The 26195-nt window shown below is 53.2% G+C and overlaps 3 protein-coding genes and 1 long non-coding RNA gene across 13 annotated transcripts in view; 1 reads left to right on the top strand and 3 right to left on the bottom strand.

Moving 5' to 3' along the window:
• The window catches only part of GPSM1 (G protein signaling modulator 1), a 58485-nt gene extending 46478 nt beyond the window's left edge, over nucleotides 1-12007 (top strand). For 2 of the 5 annotated variants that reach the window (XM_082068117.1, XM_082068120.1), the window contains exons 12-14: nucleotides 7807-7966; nucleotides 9394-9602; nucleotides 9929-12006. In XM_082068117.1, the coding sequence (XP_081924243.1) occupies nucleotides 7807-7966; nucleotides 9394-9602; nucleotides 9929-10117 (558 nt within the window). In that variant the 3' untranslated portion in view covers nucleotides 10118-12006. Of the gene's footprint in view, nucleotides 1-7806; nucleotides 7967-9393; nucleotides 9603-9928 lie in introns of all 5 variants that reach the window. The other 3 variants (XR_014185617.1, XM_082068118.1, XM_082068119.1) reach the window with 3 other exon arrangements.
• A 347-nt stretch (nucleotides 12008-12354) lies between these two features.
• LOC309447353 lies at nucleotides 12355-13056 on the bottom strand. Its single transcript, XR_014185594.1, has 3 exons — nucleotides 12952-13056; nucleotides 12801-12877; nucleotides 12355-12540 (listed from the first exon to the last, which is right to left on the bottom strand). It is a non-coding gene; the product is annotated as an uncharacterized lncRNA (long non-coding RNA).
• Nucleotides 13057-14892: 1836 nt separating this feature from the next.
• On the bottom strand, nucleotides 14893-16515 carry DNLZ (DNL-type zinc finger; the record flags this gene model as incomplete). The annotated part of the gene is made up of 3 exons (XM_082068132.1): nucleotides 14893-15172; nucleotides 15820-15959; nucleotides 16330-16515. The coding sequence occupies 3 exons, from the start codon at nucleotides 16513-16515 to the stop codon at nucleotides 15001-15003; spliced, it is 498 nt and encodes a 165-aa protein (XP_081924258.1). The 3' UTR covers nucleotides 14893-15000.
• Nucleotides 16516-16912: 397 nt separating this feature from the next.
• Nucleotides 16913-25935, bottom strand: CARD9 (caspase recruitment domain family member 9). Of its 6 annotated transcripts, XM_082068121.1 has the most exons (15): nucleotides 25761-25935; nucleotides 24408-24523; nucleotides 23360-23457; nucleotides 22955-23174; nucleotides 22531-22668; nucleotides 21776-22101; nucleotides 21205-21384; nucleotides 20861-21010; nucleotides 20271-20396; nucleotides 19960-20151; nucleotides 19370-19411; nucleotides 18966-19011; nucleotides 17822-17889; nucleotides 17550-17632; nucleotides 16914-17150 (listed from the first exon to the last, which is right to left on the bottom strand). In XM_082068121.1, the coding sequence occupies exons 1-15, from the start codon at nucleotides 25778-25780 to the stop codon at nucleotides 17060-17062; spliced, it is 1896 nt and encodes a 631-aa protein (XP_081924247.1). In that variant the 5' UTR covers nucleotides 25781-25935; the 3' UTR covers nucleotides 16914-17059. The 6 variants fall into 6 exon arrangements, with proteins under 6 accessions (XP_081924248.1, XP_081924249.1, XP_081924250.1 ...); XM_082068122.1 differs by lacking the exons at nucleotides 18966-19011; nucleotides 25761-25935 and adding an exon at nucleotides 19187-19292 and having other exon boundaries at nucleotides 16913-17150; nucleotides 20861-21013; nucleotides 23360-23528; nucleotides 24408-24606; XM_082068123.1 differs by lacking the exons at nucleotides 18966-19011; nucleotides 25761-25935 and adding an exon at nucleotides 19187-19292 and having other exon boundaries at nucleotides 16913-17150; nucleotides 20861-21013; nucleotides 23360-23525; nucleotides 24408-24606.
• Between the last annotated feature and the right edge of the window lie 260 nt (nucleotides 25936-26195).

Genomic DNA, 26195 nt, shown 5'->3' with positions numbered 1-26195 from the left:
TGGGCCTGGGGCACTTTGTACATTCGCAGTTCCGGCCTCTCGCATTTAATAAACTGCACATTCCAGAAGAGCTTAAAAAAAAATTGTAGTCCAGGTTCTCTTTGGGTATAAACCAGCATAACTGCTTAAATCACTGGAGCTATGATGACACCAGGTGACACAGGAGCCTCCAGTGACTGGGGATTTTCTTTGGTTTTCTTGCAGTCTCTTGCTGGGGCAGATGGAGCTGCAGGAGGTGCCGGCAGGTCCCGGGGGGTGGGGAAGGTCTCCCCGCTTTGGCCGTCGCTGCTGCTGCCGCTGGGCAGGACACAGCCCGTGTCCAGGGTTAGTGTGGCCATCACGAGCCTCTGCTCGCTCCTCGCCTTCCGTCTGCATCCACGCTCCCATTAGCAGTGCTATTTTCGAGCCTCCCAAGGCGATTAACACCAATTAATCTAAAAACGCCTAAATAATGTTTTTTCAGAGCCCCTGGCTCCTTCCCATTCCCCTTGCGGCCACAGGAGTCTGCAGCCCGACCCTGGCACGGAGCTGAGCCCGGTTCGGCGTTCGCATGCAGGGGCTGCTGGGGACGCTGTTTGCTGAGATGTGCAATTAGAGAAGGGCCCTAAACGATCCCATGGATCCAGCTTTTCCATCCCGTGTGTCTGTGCCACGGAGGCAGCTGCAGTTCCCTGCAGTGCTCGTTACGCTGGAGGAGGGGAGAACCAGCTCCTGCAGCGGTGCAGCCCCCTCCCCAGCGCCAGCAGCGGCCGGGACCGCCGGGCGTGCTCAGGTGCGGGATGCGCAGCTCCCCTGGGATGTGCAGAAAAGCCCCTGGAGGCTTTTTTGCCTGTATCTAAAGCTATTTGCATCCTGCTGTTCTCTGGGCACCGTCATGTGGAGCAAATCAGCCTCCACATCTTTGCCTTCCCCAGACGGGGTGTAGTTTCGTCTTGCCCTGTTAAGCAGCATCTACCAGAGCAAGAGCTGCTTTTTGCTGATAGGAGAAGCTATTCTTGTCTTTGCATGTGATTTTTGTCTTACCTGTTTAAGCTCTTCTGAGAAGGGCTGTGTCTGACCATGGCTGAAATGGCAAACCCGCGGGTACCAGCCCCGGGACCCTCCCTGCCCCCAGCAGCGCCAGGATTTCGTGTTTTGTGGGGTGTCTTGCATAACAAGGCCTTGATCTTGAGCATGGCCTTCAGGCATTACTGGAAAATGAGTAAATAATAATTAAGATTTGGGCGTTTGCTGCAGCAAAGGGTGTTTATGTGAAGGTTAGGTGTGCGTTATGGGTGCTACTGCAGGTGGGTGTGTGCGGATCCACCAACGACCTTCACCCCATCACCACCACCCCAGTAAAGGTGCTGCGTGTATTCATCTGCTTTTTAACACAGCGCTGTGCTGAGAGCAAGTAGGTGTCTAAATAAAAGTACGTTTCAAGAAAGCGGCGCAATTTTGGCAATCCAGAGACGAGCAGGCTTTTTTTGCAAAGCGTTTTCGAAGCAAATTGTCGGGAGGTTCCGATTTCAGATGCTCCGAGAGCAGCGTGTTGTGGGGAGGAGGGCATAGCTGCTGCTGGGGGAGCGGTGGATCTTCTCCATCGCTGAACGGGAGCGTGTCCTTCCCCACGTTTATAGACACCTGTCTCCTCCATCACCACCTCCTACTCCTCGGTGGGGCTGGAAGTGGGGAGCTCTGGTGGGTAAAGTAGGTGACTGGGAGCTGAGTGCTGCTTATTAACCTTGCCTTCTCTGCTAATTAATCAAGAATATGGGTTATATCGTTTAAAGCATTGGAGTTATTTCGGCTGAGCAAATTACTGCTGCTCAGCTGAGACTCAACAGCTGAGCGTGGTCCTAGTTCCACCCCCTTCCAACTGCAGAGTAAATCCCTGCAACCTGTTTCAGCTGAAGCCTTGTGCTTTGCTGCTGGGTGTGTTATGGGGTGCACGGACAGGTACCCCAGCTCTGAGGGAGGGGGAGCATCGGTTACGCTCCAATAACTCACTGTTTGCTGGCATCTGCCTATAACCTGAATTTATTTGAGCAAGTACTTCATGTTCGCTCTCATTTCTGGTATTTAAGGGATTCTCCATTTTTTTTGGAGGGCAAAATTGGCCTCTGGAGCTTCCCATCTTCTGCCATAAAGCAGACTGACTGACCTGGAATGAAAATGCTGCCAACATGTCTCCTTGGTTAGTAATGGAAGCTTGAGGTGCTAAATCTAGACTTGTGTGTTTATGTTGAATGGTGACAGGGAAACCCAGCCTGGCATGGTAAATGCTGTCAAAACCTATGTGGAAAAGTTCCTACATTAACTACAGGGTTTTGCTGTAGCTTTTTGAGGACTGTTTGAATACACTGACAGATAAATTGCCTCCCAAAGAGAAACCAGAGGTCATTTCCATGCCGTGGATGCCCTGGTCTCAGCAGTGAGGGCTGACCCGTGATCTCAGGGTAAGTTACCGTGTAGCTGGGGAAGAAGTATAAACCCAACATTAATACGGTTGTTGCACAAAGTGGCCCAATCCGAGCACGGTGGCACCGGATTTGGGGCGGTCGGATCCACACTGCAGGTGGCCGAGGTGTCAGTAACACTTCAGCCAGACACACCATCTCAAAGCGACATTGTCACCTGCTATCGATCCAAAGGAATGGATTGAAGCCGCGGGTGGCAGGAGGGCACGCTCCCAGCGGGTCAGCAGTTGCTGTATTAGGGAAAGAGGGAGCGTGGGCGAGTTATTTTGATTTTGTTTGAAACAATAAAACCCAAGTTATTTGAAATCTTACCAACAGAACCAGCTTTTAGCACCGGCGTTTATAGGGGTGAGTGGGCGAGTTGTTTAAAGGAAAAAAAAAATCTTTGAAAACAGTCCAAGTGAGGGTGGTAGTTTCATCCTACAAGGGGAGCGCAGCGCTCGGGGTGCGTGTGGGGTCTGCGCCGGGGTTTGTGGGGTTTGCAGAGCGGATGGGGGGCACACGGGGGGCACACGCGTGCCCAGGGCACACTCGGGGACACGCTCGCAGCTCCTGGTGTGGGAGCCGGGGTCCAAAACTGCCAGTGGTGTCTGTGCAGATCATGGACGCCTCGCTCGCTCTCCTTTGCCGCATCCTAAACCGGGGTGCAAGACGTCGTTTCCTCTCGCACTGACCTCTTGTGTGTGGGCTCTGTTCCTGTGTTATACCCTCCTCAGTTGCTGTAGCGTTTTTAAAAATTAAATCACAAGCTAAATTGAAGTTTAGCGTGTGAGCTCCCCGGGCAGCAGCCCAGTTTGCGGCTGATTCCCAGTTGTCTCTTACCTTCCATAGCCAACGGCACCAGAACAGAATCAGTGCTCGGGAGTTGCCTTTTGCCCGCCCTGTCCTGATACCGGGGTTTTGCAAGGTCCTGTGTGATGGAGAACAGCCCCCAAAGCTGCATTTGTTCAGGATAAAGAAATTTCCTATTTTTTGCAATGAAAGGTGAGAGAACAGCGTGGCCAGGGAGGCACGAGTGCCCCCGGGGCTCTGTCCCCTGCCCCGCCAGGTGCTCCTTGTCCAGCTGCTTCTCTTTCCAGTGACCCCTTTCACAGCCACAAATTCACGTTTCACGTTCACATTTCACAAACGGGAGGTAAGAACAGCTCTTGGGCTGTTGCATACCATTTCCATCTTTCCATGTTTAAAACCTCATTGCAATTAGAAATTTCCCTCTGTTTGGCAGTGGTACATTTAAATTAAAATATGTTTGTGGCCGAGCATCTTTGGCTTTTGCAATAGGTAAAAACAACGGCGTATCTAATAATATGAGGAGCAGCGGGACTATCAAGAGCTAAAAATGGTCCTTCAATATTTTGGTGCTTTAAATCTGAGTGATTATAATGTGTCTGTGTGTGCACAGGGCATTTACTGTCGTGGTGCGTGTGCCTGTAGAGCTGAGTGTGTTTGCAGATGTAGTTTAGGAAAATTGGTCCCAATCTATTTTTAAGGTAAAGTGTGTGTGGCGGGTAGGAGGTGAGGAGGTGGAAGGAAAGCTAAATATTCACATAGCTCCGCTCTGTGTTTAAGAGCATCATCTTAATAACACGGGGATGGTGGCAGCGAGGTGAGGGAGAGCGAGCGGAGCCCACCCCCTCGCAGCAGGGCCGGGGTGACGCGGGAGGAGCGTGGCGAGCGGCGCTGGGGCTTTAAGCCGCATTCGCGCCGGGTCAGCGGTGCTGGCAGCGCTCGGCACGGGGCTGCTCCGCATAAACCCAGCGCCACAGCCAGAGCGGAGCCGCGCGAGCTCTCGGGCGCTGGCGGCGGCTGAACCCACGAGCGTCGGAGCCGAAGAGCATCGGAGCGGCAGCCCCGTGTCCCAGCCCCGCGTCGCCAGCGGTTCCCGTGGACATGTAAAAGCCGGAGTCTGGGGAGCGCTGGCTGCTGAGCTCAGTGAGTAAAACTCGGGTTTGTTTGTGCTTCCCTTCTGTCCTCTGAAATGAGAGGCTGCATCAGGGGTAGGAGAAGGAGGTGGATGCAGGGATACAGAAGAGAGATTTACTCGGGCCAGGGGTTGGGTATTGCCTGTGTGTGCTTGTTGATTTAAACTTCATAGGTGGCTTCAGTTTGAACTTTTTATTATTAATATTTTTGCAACTTTGTGGGAAATAGATGCAAGCAGCACGCAGCCTGCTCGGGTGTGTGCCCGTGTCTCGGGGCAGAGCTGGCGAGGGCGGCTGGTGGTTCCGCGCTGGCGGGGGGGTCGGGGTGTCTGTGGCCAGCCCTGGCTTTCTGGGGGGGCTGAGGGGCCGGCGCTGGAAGGGAAGCGCCGTCCTCAGCAAAGGCCGGGCGAGTGTAACAGCTCCTCTGGCTCCAAAGAGAGTCTTGTCAAGGAGCGAAGACTCCAGCCGAGGTGCTGGTGGCCAGGGACCAGGAGAGCCCCGCTCCCCAGCACGGAGATGATGCTCCAGACATTTCAGCTCCCGGTAGAACAGGCTGCGGCTTTTGGCCGGGGCTTTGCTTCCACTCCTCTCCTCTCCTCCAGCCCCTTTCTCTGCAAACCTTCCCTCCGATGCTTTTCCCCAGGTGAAGCCATGAGGTGGGGATGTTAGTTCAGGTGTCCCTGCGAGGGGAGGGGGTTTGGGGTGCTGGCCCCATGGAACGTTGCTGCGGGGTGAGGTACTGGGGTGATGTGGGGATAAAGGGAAGCCACGTGTGGGGACTGGCGGGACACGGGCAGCGGGGATGAAGTGCTCCAGCACTGTCACCAGCACTGTCACCAGCACCACCCCAGCTCTGCCTGGGGATTTTGAGGTCATCTGCCTGGAAAAGAGAGGAGGTGAGCAGTTGTGATGTGTCTGGTTTAGAGAGGGAGAGACAGATAAGGCATAGCACGTGGACACAGATGTGACGGAATGAAAATCTGCCAGGCCCTGGGCAGATAAGCACCTGCTAGAACAAGGGGCACAGTTTTTCCAAGAACTGTCCGCAGTTGAGAGCTCGGCCCTGGGGACGATTGCTGGGTCGTGTCCCAGCTCTGCCACTGCGTCACTGAGGGACTTGGGCAAGTCACTTCATCTCCACATTGTCTCCACCCTGAAATAAGGTGGGGAGGAGGAATCGTGGACACATTTAAATGCAGTGCTCTCTGAGGGAGTAATGGTGAAAACTCCTGCTGCCATCCTCACCTCGTCCCTGACCCGGCACACACCCCGGAGCCAGATCACCTGGAGCAGCAGCTCCTGAGCCGGATCCGCTGTGCCGGAGCTGCCGGGTCCGTCCGCCGCTGGGCAGCGGGTCCTGCGCGCGGGTTAGGCAGCACCAGCCCCTCGGAGGGCTGGACAAAACCACAGCGAGTGGTGTGTGAGCTTGACAGCTCCTTGCTGCATCGGGGCAGGTCTGGGAGAAGCTGAGCCCGGAGGACCCAAGGGAACCAAAGGCAGGTTTGTGAGAGACGCTGATCTGACAGCGGAACAAGGTTTTTGGCCCTTTGCGCAGCAAACCAGAGCTGCTGCCCAGGACCCACTGAGGGATCCGGGTCTTGGGCCCGTGGTGAGCGGTTGTTGTGTGTCTGTGCCATTGTGGGACTGTTGCTCGGTGCCGTTAGGGGATGCCCTGGCTCTCAGGAAGCCTCCTGACCGTCCCGGACGTGCCAAGCGCTGGGCACACAGAGCCCGGTAGCAGACGGTGAGCCCCGGGCTGTGCTGTGCGTCCATCTGCCCTCGCAGCTCGGTCCTCAGGCCAGGAGCAGACTGTGAGCAGAGGGAGCCAAGAGCTCCGCGTCTTGTCGTATCTGGGCATTTAAATCAGAGAGGTGCAGGCCGGGGGCAGCGCTGGAGGGAGCTGGGGTCAGCGGGTGCTGCTGCGGGCCCCGCGGCACCCAACATCCCAACACCAGCTGCTCTTTGTGCTGGTTCAGAGCATCCTCTCCTCTCCTGGGCGTGTTTTGAGCAGGGATCCTGATATAGGAAAGCGCAGGGTGCGCCCGGGAACCCGGGCCCTGCTGGGTCTGCCCGCTGCTCCTGCCCCAGCAGAACTTGGGAGGGTCTGCGGCTGCTCCCATTGACTCCGTGCGTTTGTGGGAAGCCGAGGGAGGTTTGGTGTGAATGAGCTCCTTGCTTCCTTCTCCAGCCTGAAATTTGGGTCATACAAGCCAACACAGCAGAGCAGTGATAGATGGAGTTCATCCTCCGCTCCAGCCCGAGCAGGCTTTGATTTGCAAGGTGCAACTGTTGGTGGTTCAAAGGGTCTGTGTGAGCCGCTGTTTCATTAGCGGGCTGGCACGTGGAAGGAGACAAGAGGGGTTTTTCCCTTCCATGCTCAGCTCCCACATTGCTAATGTTCCTCTCTGCCCGCTGCTAATTTTGACACTGCCCTAAATAGAAGCTGAGTGCATCTCATCTGCTTCGCTTAGCACACGGGAAAATTGTTTCCCTTCATTTATTGAATCCAACTTGTGGCTCTAACCCTGTCAGCACGAGGCGTCCCCCAGCCTGGGAGGGCTTTGTGTCCGTCTGTCCCGGTGCAGAGCGGCACCGAACATGTAGGAGAGGGACGGTTCCCGCCGGCCCGGGACGGGCTTCACTTCACGAACAGCCACGGAGATGCCACCTCTGCTGTTGGTGAGGATGTCGATGATTCCTGGCTGTCTGGGGTTGTGCTGCTCCCCCAGTGCCCCTTCCCCACCCCGTGCTGGAAAATAGCTCAGCACAGGCAGACTGGGGGAGTTTTCGGTTGGTTTCTCTTGGGGTATTTTTTCCAGCATCTGGTGGGACCGGCTCAGCACGCAGGGACTCCTCCTGCGCCTGGCAGGTGCCCCTCTTACCGCTGTTGAATTGTATATCCCGTTCGGAGCGGCTCCTTGGAAAGATCTGTTCTCCAGATCTGTTCTCTGGGTTCATTTTCCAGCACGGGACGCGCAGCCCCTGGACTCTGAAAAGCTGCCTTGAACGCGAACCCTTCTGCAGCACGACTTAAATAGATCACTGTCTAGAGCAAGGTGCTTATTTGAGGCTCTCGTGAAAGAGTTGTTTTCCTGAAAAACTGTAATTTTGTGTCATTTGCAGCTCGGTGACTGTTCCGAGCGGTGTGCTGAGGACACAGCAGCACATCCCGATCCCACGCAGGGGTCTTGATGCTTCATGATGCCTGTGGCCTCCTCTAGGATGGAGTTTGATTGTCACCGAGGGTGAAATAACCTCTCCCTTGTTCTCTTGCCAGAGCCGGGAGCACAGAGGGAGCTGCGCCTGCCCTGAACGGAGCAGGAGAGGGCACGACGCGTTGCCCAGACCATGCCGGACAGAGCGATTGCACACGGGGAGCTGTTGGGGGCATTCTGACCCTCTTCTGTATTTCCCTGTCTTTCCAGAAGATCAGCCGGACCCCTTCGGATGAGGAATGCTTCTTTGACCTGTTGAGCAAGTTCCAGAGCAACCGGATGGATGATCAGCGCTGCCCGTTGGAAGAATGCCCGTCAGAGGCAGCGGAGGCGGCTGCCACCCCGGTCCCTGCCCTGGAGGAGCGGATCTGTGAGTACCGATGTGTCCGTCTGTCCCTGCTGCTCCCACGGCCTGGCTGGCTGCTGTGTTTTTCCTATGAATCTTGTGATGTTTTCCCCAAGCCTGGGCTCCCCAAACTGAGCGGTTCTTTGGCAACCTGCCTCATTACTTAAGGAGGGAAGAAACATTCGTATGTTAATGGTTGCTGAGGGAAAGGCTGGGGAATGTGAACTAAGGCTTGGAGAGTAAACTAGCAAGAGAAACGCAGAATATACTTGGATTTTTTTAGTATGGATCTTTAGGTCTGGCCTGCTGAACTGTGAGGTTGGCAGGAGGGGTTTTGCCTCTGCCAGCGTGTCCAGGAGGAAGATGCTGCTGTTTGCTGGGGAGCTGGGGCGGGCAGAGCGCCGGGACGCGCTTCCACGGGCAGGTTAAAGTGTCACCAGTTTTCCTTATTGCGTTGCCATGGAGGAAAAACTTCTGGATTTTGTAGCGTTCTTGGATGCTGCGGTGATAGGTGCTGTGTGAGAGGAGCCAGCAGGATGGGTAAACAATAGGAAGCTGCAGAAGGCAGACTGCTCGCCCGCAGGAAGAACAGGGATAAATTGAGGAAGCCTCCTGACAAATAGATGGGACAGGAAAGCCAGGTCGGGTCTGTGTTTGCGCTTCGGTTTCACGTCTTTTTTTTTATGATGTGGTGTTGAGGTTCTTTGTTTAAACCAAGCTGGAGAAAAGCACTAAAACGCGCAGGTCACGCTCGCATGCTTAAGCACCATCACAAAGGGCTGAAAAAACCCTTCATTTGAAGGGATGGTTTAGTGGTTTGCAAAGGAATGGGGAGCACAAAGTGGAGACCCCTGACAGGAGCCACAGCCCGAGGCTGCTCGGGGAAGCGGCTCCGGCTGCGGCAGCGCAGGCTGCCTGGGGAGTGGGTCTTATCTTCTAAGAATGGTGTGGGAACCAGCATCGCCTTTTCAAGACACTCCTTTCTGATACAGAAGTGCATTTGACTGTAACAGCTGCGTAATTTAGGGGGACTGAGTTTAAAACGTGAAGCTTTATAAAGAATGTACAAGTAGGCACATGTTCTGTTCAGCTCTCATCTGGTCTCTGAGCCTTTCAGACGTGTTATTTTCAAGGTGTCTTTGGGAGCTGGAGGGGAAGAAACTTGTGTTCACATCAGTGCGGAGATTTTGATGTATTTCTGCAACTCGAGGAGCAGGGGCTCTACAACGAGCACGTTGTGTTAGGAGGCTTGGGACACCTGCTCAAGTGCTCTGTGCTCCCTGGGACAGTAACACCAGTGGGGTCGGGTTTCTTATAATTTTCTTTTGCTTGTCCTGGGCGCAGTGTCTGTTGTCCGGGAGCGTTTTGCTGCCAGGAGCCAAGAGGCTCGTAGCCCTGAGCGCTGCGCGGCGTCCGCAGAGCTGACCGCGCCATGTGCTCTGCTCCCGCAGCCCAGTCCTCCCTGATGGCATCTCCGCAGACCGAGGAGTTCTTCGACCTCATCGCCAGCTCCCAGAGCAGGCGGCTGGATGACCAACGCGCCAACGTGGGCAACCTGCCCGGCCTGCGGATCACGCACAACAACCTGGGGCACCTGCGCGTGGAGGGGGACGCCCAGGAGCCCGGGGACGAGTTCTTCAACATGCTCATGAAGTGTCAGGTACTGCAGGGCCCATGGGCTGCCGAGCTGGAGAGGGGGGGCCCTGGTTTCTCCCCAACTTGCGGGGAGGGGCTGTGCCCAGCAGCTGCTCCCACAAGCCTTGGGCACCCGGCGGGCGCTGCCTTTGCCTCCATATCCTCTTTTAACCCTGTACTGAAGGCTGGGTGTCGTCACCGCTCTGCAAATGAGAGCAGCTGAAGAACCCACCATCCAAGCAGTGCCTGCCGCCCTGACAGGAATGTGCACCCTTGGGCGCTGCCCACAGCCTTTTATTTTTATGACAGAACTGTTTTATCGGTACCCTAACGCCTGTTCTCCCCGTGCAGTCCTCCAGGATAGACGACCAGCGCTGCGCACCACCCGACTCCATTCCCCGCGGCCCCACGATGCCCGATGAAGATTTCTTCAGCCTCATCCAGCGCGTCCAGGCCAAGCGCATGGACGAGCAGCGGGTGGATTTGGCCTCGGCCCAGGAGGAGGCAGCAGAGGAGCAGCAGAGGTCCGGTTCCAGCTAAGAACCGGGGTTTGGCTTGGGGGGGTTCTTTTGATTTCATTTTGGTCTTAAAAAGTTTTTAAAAGGGTAGGCGGTTTCAAAGCCGAGCGCTGCCCCACTCCTCAGGAGCTGCACCTCGCCGGGCTGCTCTGCGGGGCCCGCGCTACAGGAAGACCCAGCGGATGGGGGACGGTTTTTAAACAAGGGGGTTTTTCAGGACTCACGGCCACTGTAACAGTGGGCACAGCACGAGGGAAGACGACTTGGGCAGCCCCTTTGCTTACTACCTAAAAATCCAGGAACTTGTGCTGTCAGCCAAAGGAGGAGCCCAGAGCGGGTACTTAACTCCAGCCTTTTATTTCCACAACATTTTTGATTTAAGGGGGAAAGGGAAGAGCACCTTTTCCATGTGGAAGTCTTGCCTGCATCACGAGGTGATACAAACTGCTCTGGATCCTTCCCTGGAATGTCTTGCTCAACTTTCTTCTTTCTACAGGAGGAAATGAGCCCAAGTCAGAGGCTACACTGGCCCTTTTAAACCTCACCCAGCTGCAGTCACGGTCCCACGCACCTTCAGGTTTATTTTAGGTTTGCTGGGGACTCTGCTGCGAGCCCTGTGACAGCCCCTCGTGTCCCCAGCTGCAGGTCTGGCACCTCCCGTGCTGGAGCAAAGCCTTGCTGAGCTGAGCTTTAGTGGGATTTGCTACCTCTAGAGAACAGCGGCGCAGCAAAGCCCAGCCTGGGCTTGGGCCAAACCCTGAGGAGCAGCCGCCAGCTGTGCAGCCCGGGGCCGGGAGTCCCTGCCCGTCTGCTCAGCACGAGGCAAACGTGGGCGACTCGTCACTTCTGGTGCTGCTGAGCCAGAAGTGTCGTGCAGGCCTGTCCTGCGTGCAGGTGAGTGCGCCCGAGGCAGAGCCCGCGTTCTGCAACGCCGGGCTCGGAGCCAGCAAAATCTTCTGGCCATGACTTATCAGGGGGGCGAACAGAAGCATCCTCTCCTCCCTTTGTGTCTGACAGCTGGCAGGATATGAGCCCTGCCCTCCCGTGGCTCTCCCCAAACCAGTGCTGAGCTGCTCTTGGCCAGGTGCTCCCATTTTGCCTGATCTGTCTCCAATAAATGGAGCGTCATGAGAGTTCCAGACTGGGTTGTGGGCTGGGAAGTCAGTTCCACCCCCAGACAAGGGTCTACATTTACTCTAATTCCTTCCCCTTTTGGAACAGTTGGAAAAGCAAACCCCGCGAGGAGGGGAGCGTGGATTTAACTTCAAGGAGCTGGAATATTTTTTCTTTGCTTGACCAGACAGTATATCTTGGACTTCAGAAACTCCAGTAACGAGTTCTGCCAAAGCAGATGTGTTCCTATAGAGAACAAAACAGCACTTTCTATTCAAAATGCATTTGATGGAAACGTTTCCAACCAGCAGTAAGATTTTTAGACCAGTGATGCTGCTCGTCGGGCACTGAACCTGCCTGCACTGACCATGCGGAGCGGCGGCTGCGGCCCCTGCCCCGGGAGCTCTCACGGACGGCTCGGCCTCCTGCCCGGGACAGGAGGAAGACATTGAAGATGAAGATGACTTGACCAGCAGCAGCTCCAGCCTGTGCAGCTTTCAGCCAGGTGGTGAACTGGAATCTGACCGTTAAGCTTTCAGAGATGTTAATTATTTGCCATATACTTGAATGTATGAGCTTATTTATTTTTTACATGTGCTTTTGCTAATGTCATTTTAATGGGGGGAAATTTCCAACCCACAGGTACTTTTTTTTCTAAAAAAATAATCTGCCAAATGAATTAATATATTAGAAATGAATACAGCTCAAGGGGAAAGGGGGGTGGGGTTTGTGCTTAATAAATATTTGTGTCTAAGCTTCAGTGACAAAAATCCATTTGCGTTATTTCTTGGCCAGCCCGCAGAGCCGCTGTCTCGGGGGCTGGTGGTCTCCTGTGGCAAACAGCACATGTGCGCCCACCTACACATCCCTTTGCATTAAGAACACACAGCTCCGCTGCCTTAAATCCCAACATCTGTCTGACCGTGTGGCTGTGGATGGACACAAAACCCTGAGCAACGGCCCAAGTTACCAGGACGACAGGGCAGACAAGCAGCCCCGCTTACAGAGAAAAGCCCGGCTTTTCTGCCAGCTTGAGCCCTCCTCTCAGAGCATGGCCGAGTTTTTCCTTTCAGGCCGTGCCTTGGGCCCCGGCTCAGCGCTGTGTTGGCGCCTTCTTGGCGCCTTCCCCACAAGACGTGTCTTGTTTCCCCGGCGGCAGCGACAAGAGGGAAAGGGCAGCGAGTGCTGCGCAAAGCCCTGAATCAGCCCTTAGTTCAGATACTCACAAAGCAGTGGCGGCGGCGTGAGCTCGGTCCGGCACAGCGGGGTGAGCAGGCCCTCAGGCTTTGCCAGAAAGTGGGTCTGAGAGCAGCAGAGTTTGGATCCTGAAACCTGTGAAGGATAAAGCCAAGTCACAGCTGGTCTTCCCACGCCTGGCTGACTTGTGGTGGCCCCAATCAAAGATTAATGAGGAGCCACCAGTTCATTCTCATCAGGCCCTCTCATGCCTCTGGGTGCCTGGACACAAGCAGCTCTGTGCTGGAAGTCTCTGTGGGACATGCAGACAGAACCAGCCCCCCAATACACAAAGGGGAGCAGCTTGGGCTCCCAGGAACAGGTAAAATCCCTCTGAGTGAGCGATGGGGTCCGACCTGTGATCTCTCGCTGTCCTCAGCAGCTGGGGAAGGGAGCGCAGGCTCTCCAGTCCATGTTCCCTCTCTCAGAGCACCTACAAAACAGAAAGGCTCTGGAGCAGGGGGCAACGGCTGCAACTGACCCGCGATGGGCACTGCTCTGCCGTACCCGCGGCAGCAGACACGAGGCCGTTCCAGTGCCAGCCCTGGCCCGAGGGACGTGCTCTCTGGCGCTGACACCCCCTGGAGAGACGGGAGATCGCCAGGACTCGCTGTTAGGCCCTGGATTGCGGAACGCTGCTGTAGCAGCTGTAACCTGCGAGTTACTGCAGCACAGGACCTCTGAAAAACAAACAGCAGAGACAGGATAGTGCCCCAGCCTCCCTCTTGTTTGGTTCTTCCCCACAGGGTCCCCCTCTCACCCCCGTTCCCAAAGACCACCGTCCCACTGAACATGGGCCAGAACACCAGTAACCCCCAACCGGCCACAGTAACTCAGGAATTCAGCCGCACTACAAAAGAAGGATTTACTCAAAGAGGCAGAAAACAAGAGGCAAAGTATTTGCCATTTTGCAGAAAAGCCTTTATGGGCAGGAACCAGGACGAGGATCCAGCCCTTAACAGCCGCAGTGAAATGCTTCAAGGAATGTGAAAACAGCTTTACGTTTGCTGCCCGCCCTGCGAACGCTGCTTTGTCCCCCGCCCCATCCCACAGAGACTCACCCTGGTCGGCTGCACCCCCAGTCGCTCTCCCCTGCTCCGCTGCTCCAGGACTTCACCGCACTCCTTCCCCATCTTGACAAACCTCCGGGTCAGGAGAAAAGCGGCGTCTCCTCTTCCCCGTCCCTCGTCTCTGGCTAAAGCAAGGGCTGCCGGGCTCCTGCTAGACAAAGCGTGCTCACCTCTGCCCCGTTTCAACAACAGGCGCCCTCCCCGTGACACACCGTTTTTTAAGAACAATCCCCTTCAAAAGGCAGCACAAAATTCCTGCAATCTATTACTAGCAAAACCTTTAGTGTGACGTGCAAACTCCCTCATGTAACTGCAGTGCCTTCCCAGCTGACAGCCCCAGAATGGTTTGTCATGAGAAGCACCGATTTCTTGCAGTGTTACCCCAGCCCTGGCACTACCCCACGGCCCTGGGGACCTCACAGCGCCCAGTGCCAGGGGACACCGCGCTGAAAAAACACTAAAAACCACTAAAAAAATCCACTTACAGCCAGCACAGACAAACTTTTTGCTATAGCTTTTACTATAATGCAGCAAAAATGAGCACCACCTCTCTGTAGTGGGGTGAGTAACAAGTGAGAAAGGTAAGAACAGGATAAAAAAACCCCATACCTCAGGTTGTAAATTGTTTCCAAGGCAACGCAGATCCTGCAACAGCTGCTCTGTGCCACCCCAAAGGCACGAGCACAGAGGAAGCAGAATGCTGATTTTCAGGTGAAATGTAATAAAAGACCCGCTCTTGCAGCAGTGCTAACAGGGGCCAGCAGCTCCCAACAGGGTGGGCACACGGCAACGTGTGCAAGATCCTTCCTCTTGGTTAACACATGGGTCAGTCCAGCATCCTGTCATCTCACCAGGAGATGAACATGCAAGCCAGTGAAGACCCTGCCCCTCAATCACAGAATCGACTGGGTTGGAAAAGACCTTAGAGATCATCAAGTCCAACCCTTGGTCCAACTTCAGTCCAATGCTGCTTCATCGCTCTGAAATTTCATAGCAAGAGGAAAACATGATTCTTTCCTATCACTCTGATCCGTGCTTGTAATGCAACATGTATAAAAGCACCCAGAGCGCTTCAGGTGAATGAAGTAAACTCATTAAAACACTCATTAATCCATGCAATGGCCTCACTGGGCTGATTAAGAACCACGAGCACCTGGACGCGCTTGGCTGAAGGAACTGGGTTTGTTCAGCCCAGAGACAATAAGGCCGTGAGGGATTTTACTGACAAACTAGCGCACAAACCAGCGCTCCAGACACCACCGAAGCACCGACACTCGACAGACAGTCAGCAAAACAAGCACCCGGAAAAATATCTACAACTCTAAAAACATCAGCTCGATCAAAGACAAAACTCCACGAGACAAAGACACACAACAGAGAAAGACCAGTGCCCGAGTTTATTTTAAACACAGACCGTTGAAATCAGGAAATAATAAAGGTTTAAGAGTCTCTCTGGCCGCCAGCAGAACGACACCAATGCCGCTGGTCAGGTCTGTCCCTTGCCGCCAGTCTCTGGGGGGGGTTCCCCGCTGTCTCCCTCGGGGGGCTCACCCGGAGACCCGGTATCAGCCGAGCTTTCCAGCAGCAGTTCCAAGGCTTCCGCGCCAGCCACGCGTCTCACCTTCTCCCCTTTGGCTGCCAGGATCTCCTCGATATTCCTGAGCAGCGATTTGAAAACCAACAGTGACCCCGCAGCAAAAGCCGGAGCCAAGAGTTGAGCGCAGACTCGCTCTTCCACGCTTTGCTCTCAGGCTTAAATGCAGAGCGAACCACGCACGAGCGTTACCGCGGTTATTTCTCCATAAAGCATTCGGGAAGCAGATAAAACCACCCAAACCTTCTGGGACTATTTTGATCCGTTGGGATCAATGACTGCGCAATTATGGATAAACGGAGATTTTTAAAGGTATCTAAGGGAGTTAGAAATCATTGAAACGCAGCAGCACGTGGGTCCAGACGTTTAAAACAGCCAGGGACACCTTGCAGTGATTTAATAAACCCAGGGGAGAACAGAAGGACCCACACGCAGTAATTCACCTGCCGGCACCACCAAGGATGGTGTGTGTATCACACAGCTGCTGCTGCTTTACACCGTTTATTTGAACCCCAGGCAGCAGCTGCCAAACTACAGATTATAAACTCGGCTTGTGTGCTTTAAGAATCCAGATGAAGCAGAGAATTCTATCCAGCAAAATCTCTGGTTTTCTCTGAACCGCATTCTAAAAGCATCACAGAGGTGACGCATGGGCTGAAGGGCACAGATAAGCCGGTGAGGCGGCAGAGCGGGTGCTGCGGGCTCACTCACCGCTTTCCCTGCAGGTCGGAGAACCAGCCCAGGTTGTCGGCGATGACGTGGTGGCTCCCGCAGCCCGGGCAGGTGACGATCACCACCCCGCCGTGGTACGCCAGCTTGGAGATGGTCTTGGCCGAGCGCGTCTGGCAGACCTGCCAACCAAACACCATGATTTATAACCGCAGCTTTTAAGAGAAAAGTGTTTTATTGACCTGATTAAAAGGTTTATTTCCCCCTCCCTCAGCTCCAACTGTTTCAAGGCAGCTCAATTGTGCTGCGATGCCGTGTGGTTTGTTCCAACGCGCTCCACGGGCCGGACACAAGCGTATGAGCTTTCTCGCCTAAACTACAGTGCTCACAGAGTTTTAGTGCTCCTGACGCGTCCCATGTGAAGATTCTGGGTCGGAGAAGATGATCTCCAGAGGTCCCTTCCAACCCCAACCATCCTGTGATTGATTCTGAGCCCAGGCCGGGGCCTGTTCCGCGGGAGGACCCGTTCACCTCAGCGCCCGCCCCGCTCACCTTACAGGTGTACACCAGGCGATAGTGCGCGGGCCGCGGCTGCCCCGGGGCGGCGGCGCTGCAGGCCGTGCGGAGCGGGGCCGTGCGGAGCGGGGCCCGCCGGAGCGGCGGCGGGGGGCGGCGGGGCCGCCATGGCGGAGCGGCCCGGAGCAGCGCCCCGGCCAGCGCCCGCGCAGCGCGCTGCATGGCGCTCCATGGCGCAGGCGCACAGAGGGGGCGGGCGCTGAGGCGGCGGCAGCCATGTTAGGTGCGGGCGCCGGACGTGTTAGGTGAAGGCGGCGGCCATCTTAGGTGCGGGCGGCGGCCATGTTAGGTGCGGGCGCCAGCCGCGTTGGGTGAAGGCGGCGGCCATGTCGGGTGTGGGCAGCCGCCGCGGGCGGGGCCCGGCGCTGGCCCCGGGCACCGGCGGGAACCGAGCGGCGCCTGCGGTCGGTGGGACTGTCCCGGTACAGACCGAGGCTCCTCCAGCTCCCTGCGGCTGCAGGGACCCACCGTTAATTAACGTACAGCCTCGTGGCTTTGGGCAAACTTAAACAACGTTTAAGAACCAAGTTTATTTTATTTGTGCGGCGCACACCTGGGCATCGCTGCCTTCCCAAGAGCGAGATGGAGGAGGGGACATCCCAGCTAAACAATCCAGCCCTGCTACAAACATGAACGTGTTTGTTTAGGTGTTTTTAAAATCTAATCAGTTCATTAAGAGATAACCACAAGGGCAGGTCGGTCCGGCTCAGGAGCCCTCGGTGTCGGTGTTGTCGCTGCTGTTCTCCCAGTCGGCCTCGTGGTGTCGGTCCTTGGGGACCCTCCGCATGGCTCTTTTTCTGAAAACAAAATTCGTTACATTTTTAGAAGCCATTTTCTGCAAACGAGTGGGAGGTTCAGTCGGTATCAATCCATTCAGTGAAATCATCTAAACGGATGAAGACAAAGAGAAATCTTTCAAACTAATTAAAACAGCAGCTCTTTGGAGCGCTCTCCGCTCCCTGCCGTGGAACCATCTGCACGGTCCAGAGTGTGTGTGATCGCTGCCATCCTGGCCACCTCTGGTACTAAACCAGGAGTCTCGAGCAGCTCAGCGAGAAGCACGAGCTTCTGAAGCTGAGCTGTGATGAATCTGTGCCCTCCCTGAGCCGAGCCTGGGGACGGGGGTCAGAAAAGTGGAAATACAACAAGCTAATGAGTTAAGTCACACAATATGTCTAATTCACTGAAGTGCAGACCTTCGGTATCGCTCGAAGCAGTCCCGCATCCTCCTCCGCTCCTTTTCCGCCAGCTCCTCGCTGGCTAAGCCACACTCCTTGAACTGCAAAGAAATCCAAATATGAGCGGGATTCCTCGGGAGATCAGATCAGTGTCAGCGCCGGGGAGCGCAAACCTGCCCTGCCAAGGGTTTGAGGCGCGTGTTCTGCATGTGGCCTCTGCGGGGTGAAAGGCACAGACCACCCCAAAAAAAGGTAAAGTAGTAAAGAAGAGCCCAAAAGGATTCTCTTACACTTGGTGACTTTGGAGGCAGACTGATCTCTGCAGTGCTAAATTGCTGGGTTTGTCCTTCAGGGCGATCTTGTAAGAGAAGGAAAAACAAACAAACAAACAAATCACAGCTTTAGTCATAGTTGCCATTGTGAAGTAACTTCTCCCTCCACCCGTTCGTCAAACGGCAGTGGCTGAACCGTAAGAGCTGCACAGAGTCAGCGGCAGAACTGAAACCAACCCTCAAAAAACACTGGGGGTTCAGTGCTGTGATCAATGCACAAGGCGCTTCTCACTTGGACCCTGACCCGGGGTGATGGAGCCCCCGCTCAGGCTCAGAGAGACACGGCAGCTTCCGAGCTCCTGCTCGAGCAAAACGAACCTTTGCAAAGCAGCACCTCTGCTCAGCATCATTAAAAAAATAATAAAACCACATTAGAAATAATGTCAATCATTATTTTAACCACAACTCGTCCCTGTTTCCCAACAACTAAGTTGTGCGTATCAAGGCACTTCACATCAGACCAGATTTTAGTGAAACTCCCTATATAGTGGTCAGGTATTGTGATATGTGTTTTTTAGCTGAGTGAGGTAGAATAATAAAAGGCTTTTGGGATCAGTGGCATTTAGCTTTTGTGAAAAATCTCCCATCTCAGTGAATTAAAAGATCACTTAGATCTTCCAGGAGATCAAACCAGAATATTTCTTCTACTGTCCTTCCTTTCTCAACATGTTTTAAAAGCGAATTTCAAGTTCTTAGAAGAGCCTATGAATGCCTTTCCACACTGCTGAGTCACTTCCACCGGGGATGCCACAGAAAAAGAACCAGTGACACTGTTAACCACATGGTTCTACTTTTGTGAAAACAGCCTGCAACGCCAAAGGGAAGAGGGGAGGGAGAAACCCCTGGAGAAAGCCACGCGGGCCAGCTGAAGGGGAAGGATGTTTGAAGTGGCAGAGAGCTTTGATTTACAGGTGCCTGTTCTGCGCCAGCTCCAGCTGGTCTCACTCGGGGTGCCAAGCGCACCGCGCTGAGAAGCATCTCTCACAAACTGCGTCGCCACTTAGGCTACAAAACCAAACCCAGGAATGTCTTTTCCCGTCCCTTTGAGGCACTGGACCATCCTCTCAAGAATTCTACTCTGTTTTCCCCAGAAAAGCCTTACTTTTAGTCAGCTGCGTATCTTCATCTAGATGACTGTGAAGAGTGAGCTATGAGAGAAACAAAGCAAGAACATGAGAACTGCCCCTTGTTCTGTCTCGCAGCAGCCAGGAACAGATGGAGGAACAGAAGAAACAGGAGCAACTCAGAACAATTCAATTCCCCTGATTTGCTTAGATTCAACAAATCTTGCTGACTAACCCCATGATTGTGTCCTACACTTACAAATCTCAGGACACAGGGAGATTCTGTCACTGGTGTATTTTGCTGCCTCTGTAGTTTTTGATCTCCTGGAGATGAGCCTGAGGCATGGATGGCAAACTGCTGTTACCTGGGGAACTGAGCACACGTGAGGAATTGGAACCCATCCCCGAAGAAAGTAAAAGGTAAACAAGGCGCCCTACTCACTTCCTGGGAATCTCTGGAGGAGGTATCATCCAGGTCAGAGGTCTGGAATAAAACCAGTATGAATTAATCATTCTTCATAAGCAAGGAAGTGGTAGTAAGGGAATATACAGGAGACTGAAAGCTCCAGAAAACAGAGAAGTGTGGACTTCCTCCCTCCTACGCTCCTGTCTGACCACTTGGAGAAAGCACACGAGATGCCACGCTAATTAAAAGCCCCTGTATACCTAATTTAATTCCAAAAACTTTAGCACCCTCACTGCTGCTCCCATTTCACCCAAACGGCACATACACAGTCTCTAAATAGAGCTCACTCTTTGGTGGTTGAGTTTCCCCTCATTATCTTAGGACATGCTCCAAGCACAAAAAGCCTCAGCGTTCATCAGCCCAGCTTATCTGCGCCTGGAACCAGGGTGAGCTAACAGGATCCAGCACGTTGTTCATTTTTCTAAATTCGGTGTTTGCATGGCGATGGTTACCCACAGAGCTGGCACCGAATCCAAACCGCTTTGGTGCAAAGGCCTCAGAACGGCCACGCTCTGGCCCTACACAGCTCCCCAACCCACCCCATGGATGACAACCCACAGACGTACCGGTGTGGGGAGCTCCAGCTGCAACCTCTTCAGTTTGGCTTCAGTAGCCAGTAACTGACTCTCCTTTTGGAAGAGCTGCAGTTGCATTTCGTCACATCGCTCCCCCAGCTCCCGGATCTGCTTGCGGTGCGTGTCCCTCTCCACCAGGTTCTTGGAGTACTGCGTGTAGAACTGTTCCCGGGTCAGGAGCGCCTGGCGTGAGGGACAACGCGCCACGGCACGTCACACAACAGCACGTTCAGTGCAGTATCTGCCCACTCCGAGCAGTGAAGCAGCAATTAGCAGAAGCTCCCAGAGGAATGTTTCATCACCTGGTCTCTTTCTGCAGCCACTTCCTCCATCTGTTGCAAGACAGCTTCAATCCGTTTTTTGTACATCTGGGAGTCCTTCCTCAGAGACGTGCACTGTAGTTCAAGCATTTCTTTTTCCTCCGCGTACTGTCGAAACAAGGTCAAAAGCACCCTGTTTGTGGGGAGAGCCTGAGCTGGACTCTCCCCCACTTCTGCTCTGCGCCGCAGATCACTACAGCCAGACCACGCAATGCCAACGCCCAGCCTGACTGTCCAGCTGGGGCAAGGCCAACCAGAAGGTTGGTCAACATGACTCAGTGAACTGCTGACATGCTGGACTGACATGTACCTGAGGTGTCAATCGAGATAAAAGCTCCCACCACCCTCCAGGCTGAGGCAGGGACTGTTAAATAATGAAGCATTAACAGGTAGCAGTCAATGCCACAGAATGCTAAAATATTAGCGTGCCTTTTTCAACAAACTGTAACACAGACACTAGAGTAGCAGCAGCAGGGATTGGTGCTGAGCAGCTCCGCTGCTCCAGAAGCAAGACGTGGCAGGTGCTTCATCTGCCTGTCCTACCCACAGAGGCTCAGGACCACAGCACGTACTCTGTCTTGGAGCGCCTCTGCTCGCCGCAGCTCCTTGCGAAGGCTGTAAATGGTGTTCATCAGCTCCCGCCGTTCTTCTAGTAGCTGGCTACAGTCCTTCTCCAGAGTCTCGCTGGAGAGGCTTTTCTCCAAATTCTGTTCCCTGGCAACCTGCTGGACAAAGAAAGAAGTGAGATACAGCAACCATCTAACTCCATATTAACGCCCTCCCCGCAGCCCCGTGTGCTCTATTTGACTCGGGAGAACAAAGCCAGAACTGACCCACACAACTTCAGAGCAGCCCCTTCGCTTCCCTGGCTGCTACAATCACTTCTCAGGAGTCCACTTCCAACCCCCCCACCAACCTGGAGAGTGTTCTCCAGCTCCTGATTCTTGGCCAAGAGAAACTCCTTCTCCTGCTGGATCTCCCACATCACCTCATGGCTCGGACGCTGCTCTATGGCATGCTTCAGTTTCATCGTGTGCTTACGCTCCAGCTTGCAGTCATCCTCAGCCTTCATGAGGCTGTGCTTCAAGTGATCGATCTACAAGAAGGTTCAGAGCTCATCAACAACAAACAGAAAACTCTGGCATGCACAAGCAGTTCTCTCTCCATTCCCCAGGCAAACATGGGGCAAGTTTCTCTCCAGCTTTGTTTTCCTCATGTTGTTTGGTGCTCTGGGGACCAGAGTCTTGCCTGTGTGCTAAATGGATACAAGAAGTTGCTCTTTTGAGAGGGCCCAGTCTTGAATGATGGGAAAACTGTTAATTCTTCACAGAACATCTTGAGCTGTGGAGCACCAGACACGGCATCTGCTAGAGAAGATGCACAGAACTCATGCTGGACTGATCCAGACCGCTCTGGGCAAGGGCACATCTGGTACAGCCTTCCAGGGATCAGGTAAGAAGCAGAAGCTTGAGAAAAAAGTGACTGACCTCTAGCATCAGGTCCCGGTTCTTCATGAGGGCAGCGCTCTTCTCCTCGCTCTGTTTGGCGTAGCTCATCGCCAGGCTGTAGTTCTCGTCCTTGCACTTGCGCAGCTCCTTGCTCAGGCTGTCCCTCTCCTCCTTCATCTTCTGCGCCCGCTCCTGGTGCTTGCGGAGGAGACTGTCCCTCACCCACATCTCCCTGATCGTGTCCTCCTTGGTGCGCAGCCACACGGTGAGCTCCTGGGCTTTCCGCCGCTCCTCCTGCACGGTGCTCTGCAGCTTCGTGATCTCGTTCATCAGGAGCTGGCTCAGGCCGGACTCCCCAGCGGTGTCTGTTTGGTGGGCAGGAATCAGCCATCGCTGTCCTGTCTGCTCCCCGGACACACGTACAGCGCCGGTTCCCACCCGCGGTCACTGCAGCTGGGGATCATCACGTGCCACGCACAAGGACACAAAGCCTGAAGACACGTGTGATCGAATTATCCCTGCTGCTTCCCCCCTGCTCTGTGCGTTTCTACACCACAGCATCACTGACAGAACAGAATTGATCCGTGTGCTTCCTCCTGCACCCTCCTGGGTCCAGCCTGTGACACCAGACAGCCCGGCCGCTCTTGCCAGCACCTTTCCGAAGCACACAGGGAACAACGCAGGGAACGCTCCCGATTCTGCCCACCGGAGTTGGGGAAAACAGAGGTGAATCCCCCCTTAATTTGCACAGCAACACCAAACAAAGGGCTGTTTTTTCAGAACACAAACATTACCTATAATCGTAGAGAAAACCCTGCTGGGCTCCTTGCCTGTTATTTTCTTATACAGTTGTGGATAATAAAGCTCAAGACTCTCCAGAAATGCCTCAAAGCCCTTGTGTCCTGTTCGCTGAAGAATGTCCAGAAGAACACCTGAAATAGTAGCAAGAGGATGTTCTATTGATTTATTTCTCTCTTTACCTATTTCTGCCAGAAGAACATCACATTCCCGCTTTCCCTGCAATGATGCGCTGGGGAAAAGGAAGGGAAAGGGGCTGCTGAGCAGCGACTACAGTGTTTGTGCCTAAACATAGGCACATGGTGACCTAGAAGCAACGTGTTCCTTCAGGTGCAGATGGTCAGCACCCTGTTCTGATCTGCTCCCAAGAGCCAACAAAGCACAGGAATATCTACAGAGGCGAAGCTGCACTGCACCCACCTGCCTTGCGCTTGCGCATCACCAGGCTGGGGTCATTGAGGACTTGTTCCTCATCGTCATGGTTGATCACTTTGCACTGGCGAAGATAAGGCGTTATACGGGAAGGATCGATCACGGAGATCAGCTTCACCCGGAAGTTCTCCAGGTTATTCCAACATGTCTCATCGTTATCTTCTTCCAACATGTCGGTGAGTGAGAAGGATTGGTGAGTAGTGCTATCCTGTCTTGGAAAAACAAAACCAGAAAACAAACAAGCAGACTCTGAGCCTCCTAGGGGTGGTGCTGAAACCAAGTGTGTTAACAGCCCAAGAATGGAAAGGTGTCTTTTAGATACAGGAACACATCTCCCACGTGGTCTTTAAGTCAGTGCTTGCAAATCACCTGCAGAACACACTGCAGTCATACCTGGAAGAAGAGGGTGGTACCAGACCGGAGACAGGAGCAGCAGCCAGGCCAGTGCCAAAGCTGCTGCCCCAGACGTGACGGAGAGCTGGCGTGAGATTCTGAGCAAACAGAAGTCACCAGAGCTTGAAGGTGCCCCTCCAACCAGCTGAACATCCCCCTGATCTCACTGCTAGAGGAAAGTGAAACTATTTAGCAACGGGTCCACTGGTGATAGGCAAGACATTGAGCGCCCCATGACCAGGGGAAAATCCAACTAACTCTAGATTCCCAACAGCGTACCCCAGGAACGGGCTGTGGAATCTCACTGACTTCACCATGGGTTCTCCAAATGCTCAGCTGTGCTTACAATTAAATCTTTAATCCAAATGAACAATACAAAAAGGGTTGGAACACAACACAAGATAAGTTGATGGCAAACTGCAACATTCCAATTTGAAACTAAGCATGTTCTGAAGAAGTGAAAACATCTTTAAAGCTCTTCTAATGAGCTGTTGCCTCTGCATTACGAACAGTTCACTCTTCCGTCTCCCAGCATTCAGGAGATCCTTGTATTTTGTCTGACCACACAGTCACTACATCTAACACCCGCAAAAGGCTCCATGAACACCCCAATGGCGACAGCCTTAACTGGGTTCAGCAGTAATCACGCAAAAGCTGGTTTTCTGTGTGCTTCATCCATAGACAGAGAAGTCAGCTGCCTCTCACATCCACCTCACAGATCTCACCTGCGCAGCTTCAGCAACTGATGCTCACAAACAGCCCTGTGTGACAAACACACAGCCTGAGAGGCCGCTCTATACCCAGGCTTCTTCGCCTTTGGAATACTCATTAAATGTTACATTGTCAGTTAACTTTAACGAGCTGGGCTGACACGGAACTTGTCACTTGTCATGGAGAAAATACTTTGCTCTGCCTGACGTCAAACCAGCCCCAGCACATTACAAGAAACGCATTCCCCTCTTGATAAACACCAGAGCCTTCCCTCAGAGCTGTAAAATAAGAACAGTTTCCCCATTAAAATAAACCATTCTGCTTTATATGGACCAACCTGAGCCTGTGCAGCCAAAAGCCTCACTCATCTGTGTCCTGGCTCTGAGAAAACTTGTCTTGGGTGCAGCCTCCCTTTCTATTCTGGTAAGAGCAAAGATCATTCCAGGAGCAAAACTGGTTTGAGAAAAGAGAAAAGGGGAAACTACTCAGCTGTACTCTGAGACGGGAAAGGGAAGGAAAGAAATAGAAATGAAAAAAAGGGGAAGCCAGAGTGGGTGATGGGGGAGAAGAAAAACACTGGTCACATTGCGAGTCGGCAGCATCACTACACATTGATTTTAAACTCATTCTGCCTGTTTTCCAGCTGGAGTCCAGAAAGATTCTTCGTGTAGTGGTCAGAAAGGCTCCAAAGTGCAAAGGTCACAGGCGTAGGTCTGTCCAGCTGATTTTGGGGGACAAAACAAGCTGGAGTTCGAAGGAAGAGGCTCTTCAAATGGCCCTTCAGCTGTTAACATCTTCATACAGGGAAGCAAGTGGCAGCAAAGGAATGATTTCTATAATAATGCCTCTAATTCTGGATGTCCTTAAGCTCCAAGCATAATTATGACAACTCAGTATTTTGAGGGAAAAGGAGTCAAGTCTTGGCAAAGCAAGGAAAATAACCCACGATTCCCAAATTACAGGCTGTGGCTCTAACGATAATTAAAGGAGCAGCACAGCCAGCAGCACTGTGCTGATTTTAAGCATCAACATCATACCTTTGACTGCCTCCCCGCCTTCCCGCAGCCCTGAACTGCAGCTGCAGCAAGAACTCACTAACAGTCTGTTTTACAAAAGTCTGGAGAACACACGCTCTGATACCATGGCAGCATGACACATTTTCCCATTAGCTTCCCACTCTACTCTTTGTTCTGCTTTTGAAGTTTCTGGAGAGTTCCTCCATGTTATCATTAGGAGTGGGGCAGAGATGCTCAGAGATTCTTTAAGCCTGTGCTTTTGGTTAGGCATTAAATTAGACTTATACTAAAAAAAAGATAGAGTAACTCTCTTAGCGATGCCCTTGCTGAAGGTAATCAGAACATCTGCTAATTGACCAATCTTGCCTCAGGAGGTTTTGTTCTATAGTAACAGATCAGTTTAATGCTGAAAAAGAACAAAGATAGCTGTTTCTTATAGTTGTACAAACTTTTTTGCACAAGCAGTAAGATTACAAGGGCATTTCTTGAATGGCATTTGCGAAGGAAACAATCGTTTGATACACAGATCACTTTTACTGCCAGGGCCTCACAGTAACAGCCCTGTGGTGAACAGCACATAGAAGTGCATGGCAGAGATCTGAACTTCTGGGAAAAATGTTATCTATACTGGCTTATGGAAAATAGAGCACACTTCAGAAGGAAAACCATTTCACCATCCTTCCTTTTGCTCCATAATGTCTTGACAGCCAATTACAGCCACACGGGTGCCCCCTGCCCCAGCTCTCGTGGCAGTTCCACCTCCCAGCGCTCTGAACTCCCCACCACACTCCCTCAGGTTTAACCAGTGCAGTGGAACGGAGCTTCCAGCAGCACTTTCCCTCTAGACTTCATCAGCTTTGACTCAGCTAGCCTTGCACATCTCTGTAAGACAGAAATTGCTGCTTTATGAACGAAGAAATAAGTTTTTGTTAAGCGATTTGCTAATGTTTGCACAGGGCAGGCTGTGGAAGAATGAAGAAAGAATCCAAGCCTAATTCACTCCTGCAGTATTAGCCACATGCATATTCATTTTCCGCATTCTCCCTGGTTTTCATGCAGCTTGCAAACTTCATTTTTCTCATTAGCAATCACACTCATACACACGTTAT

The sequence above is a fragment of the Streptopelia decaocto genome (assembly GCF_964273445.1).
Source record: "Streptopelia decaocto genome assembly, chromosome: 17".
NCBI lineage: Eukaryota > Metazoa > Chordata > Aves > Columbiformes > Columbidae > Streptopelia > Streptopelia decaocto.
Note: the sequence above shows the minus strand (reverse complement) of the source record. Positions and strands in the feature narration are given on the sequence as shown.

Bases quoted from the DNA above. Each gene is read 5' to 3' on its own strand.
- CARD9 (XM_082068121.1), bottom strand. From the start codon at position 25,780: ATGGAGCAAAAGGAAGGATG. The intron at 21,385-21,775 runs GTCAGTCACTTT...ACCTTCTTGTAG, and splicing joins ACCGGGACCTGATGCTAGAG to ATCGATCACTTGAAGCACAG. The intron at 20,397-20,860 runs GTACGTGCTGTG...TTGTTTCGACAG, and splicing joins CAGAGGCGCTCCAAGACAGA to TACGCGGAGGAAAAAGAAAT.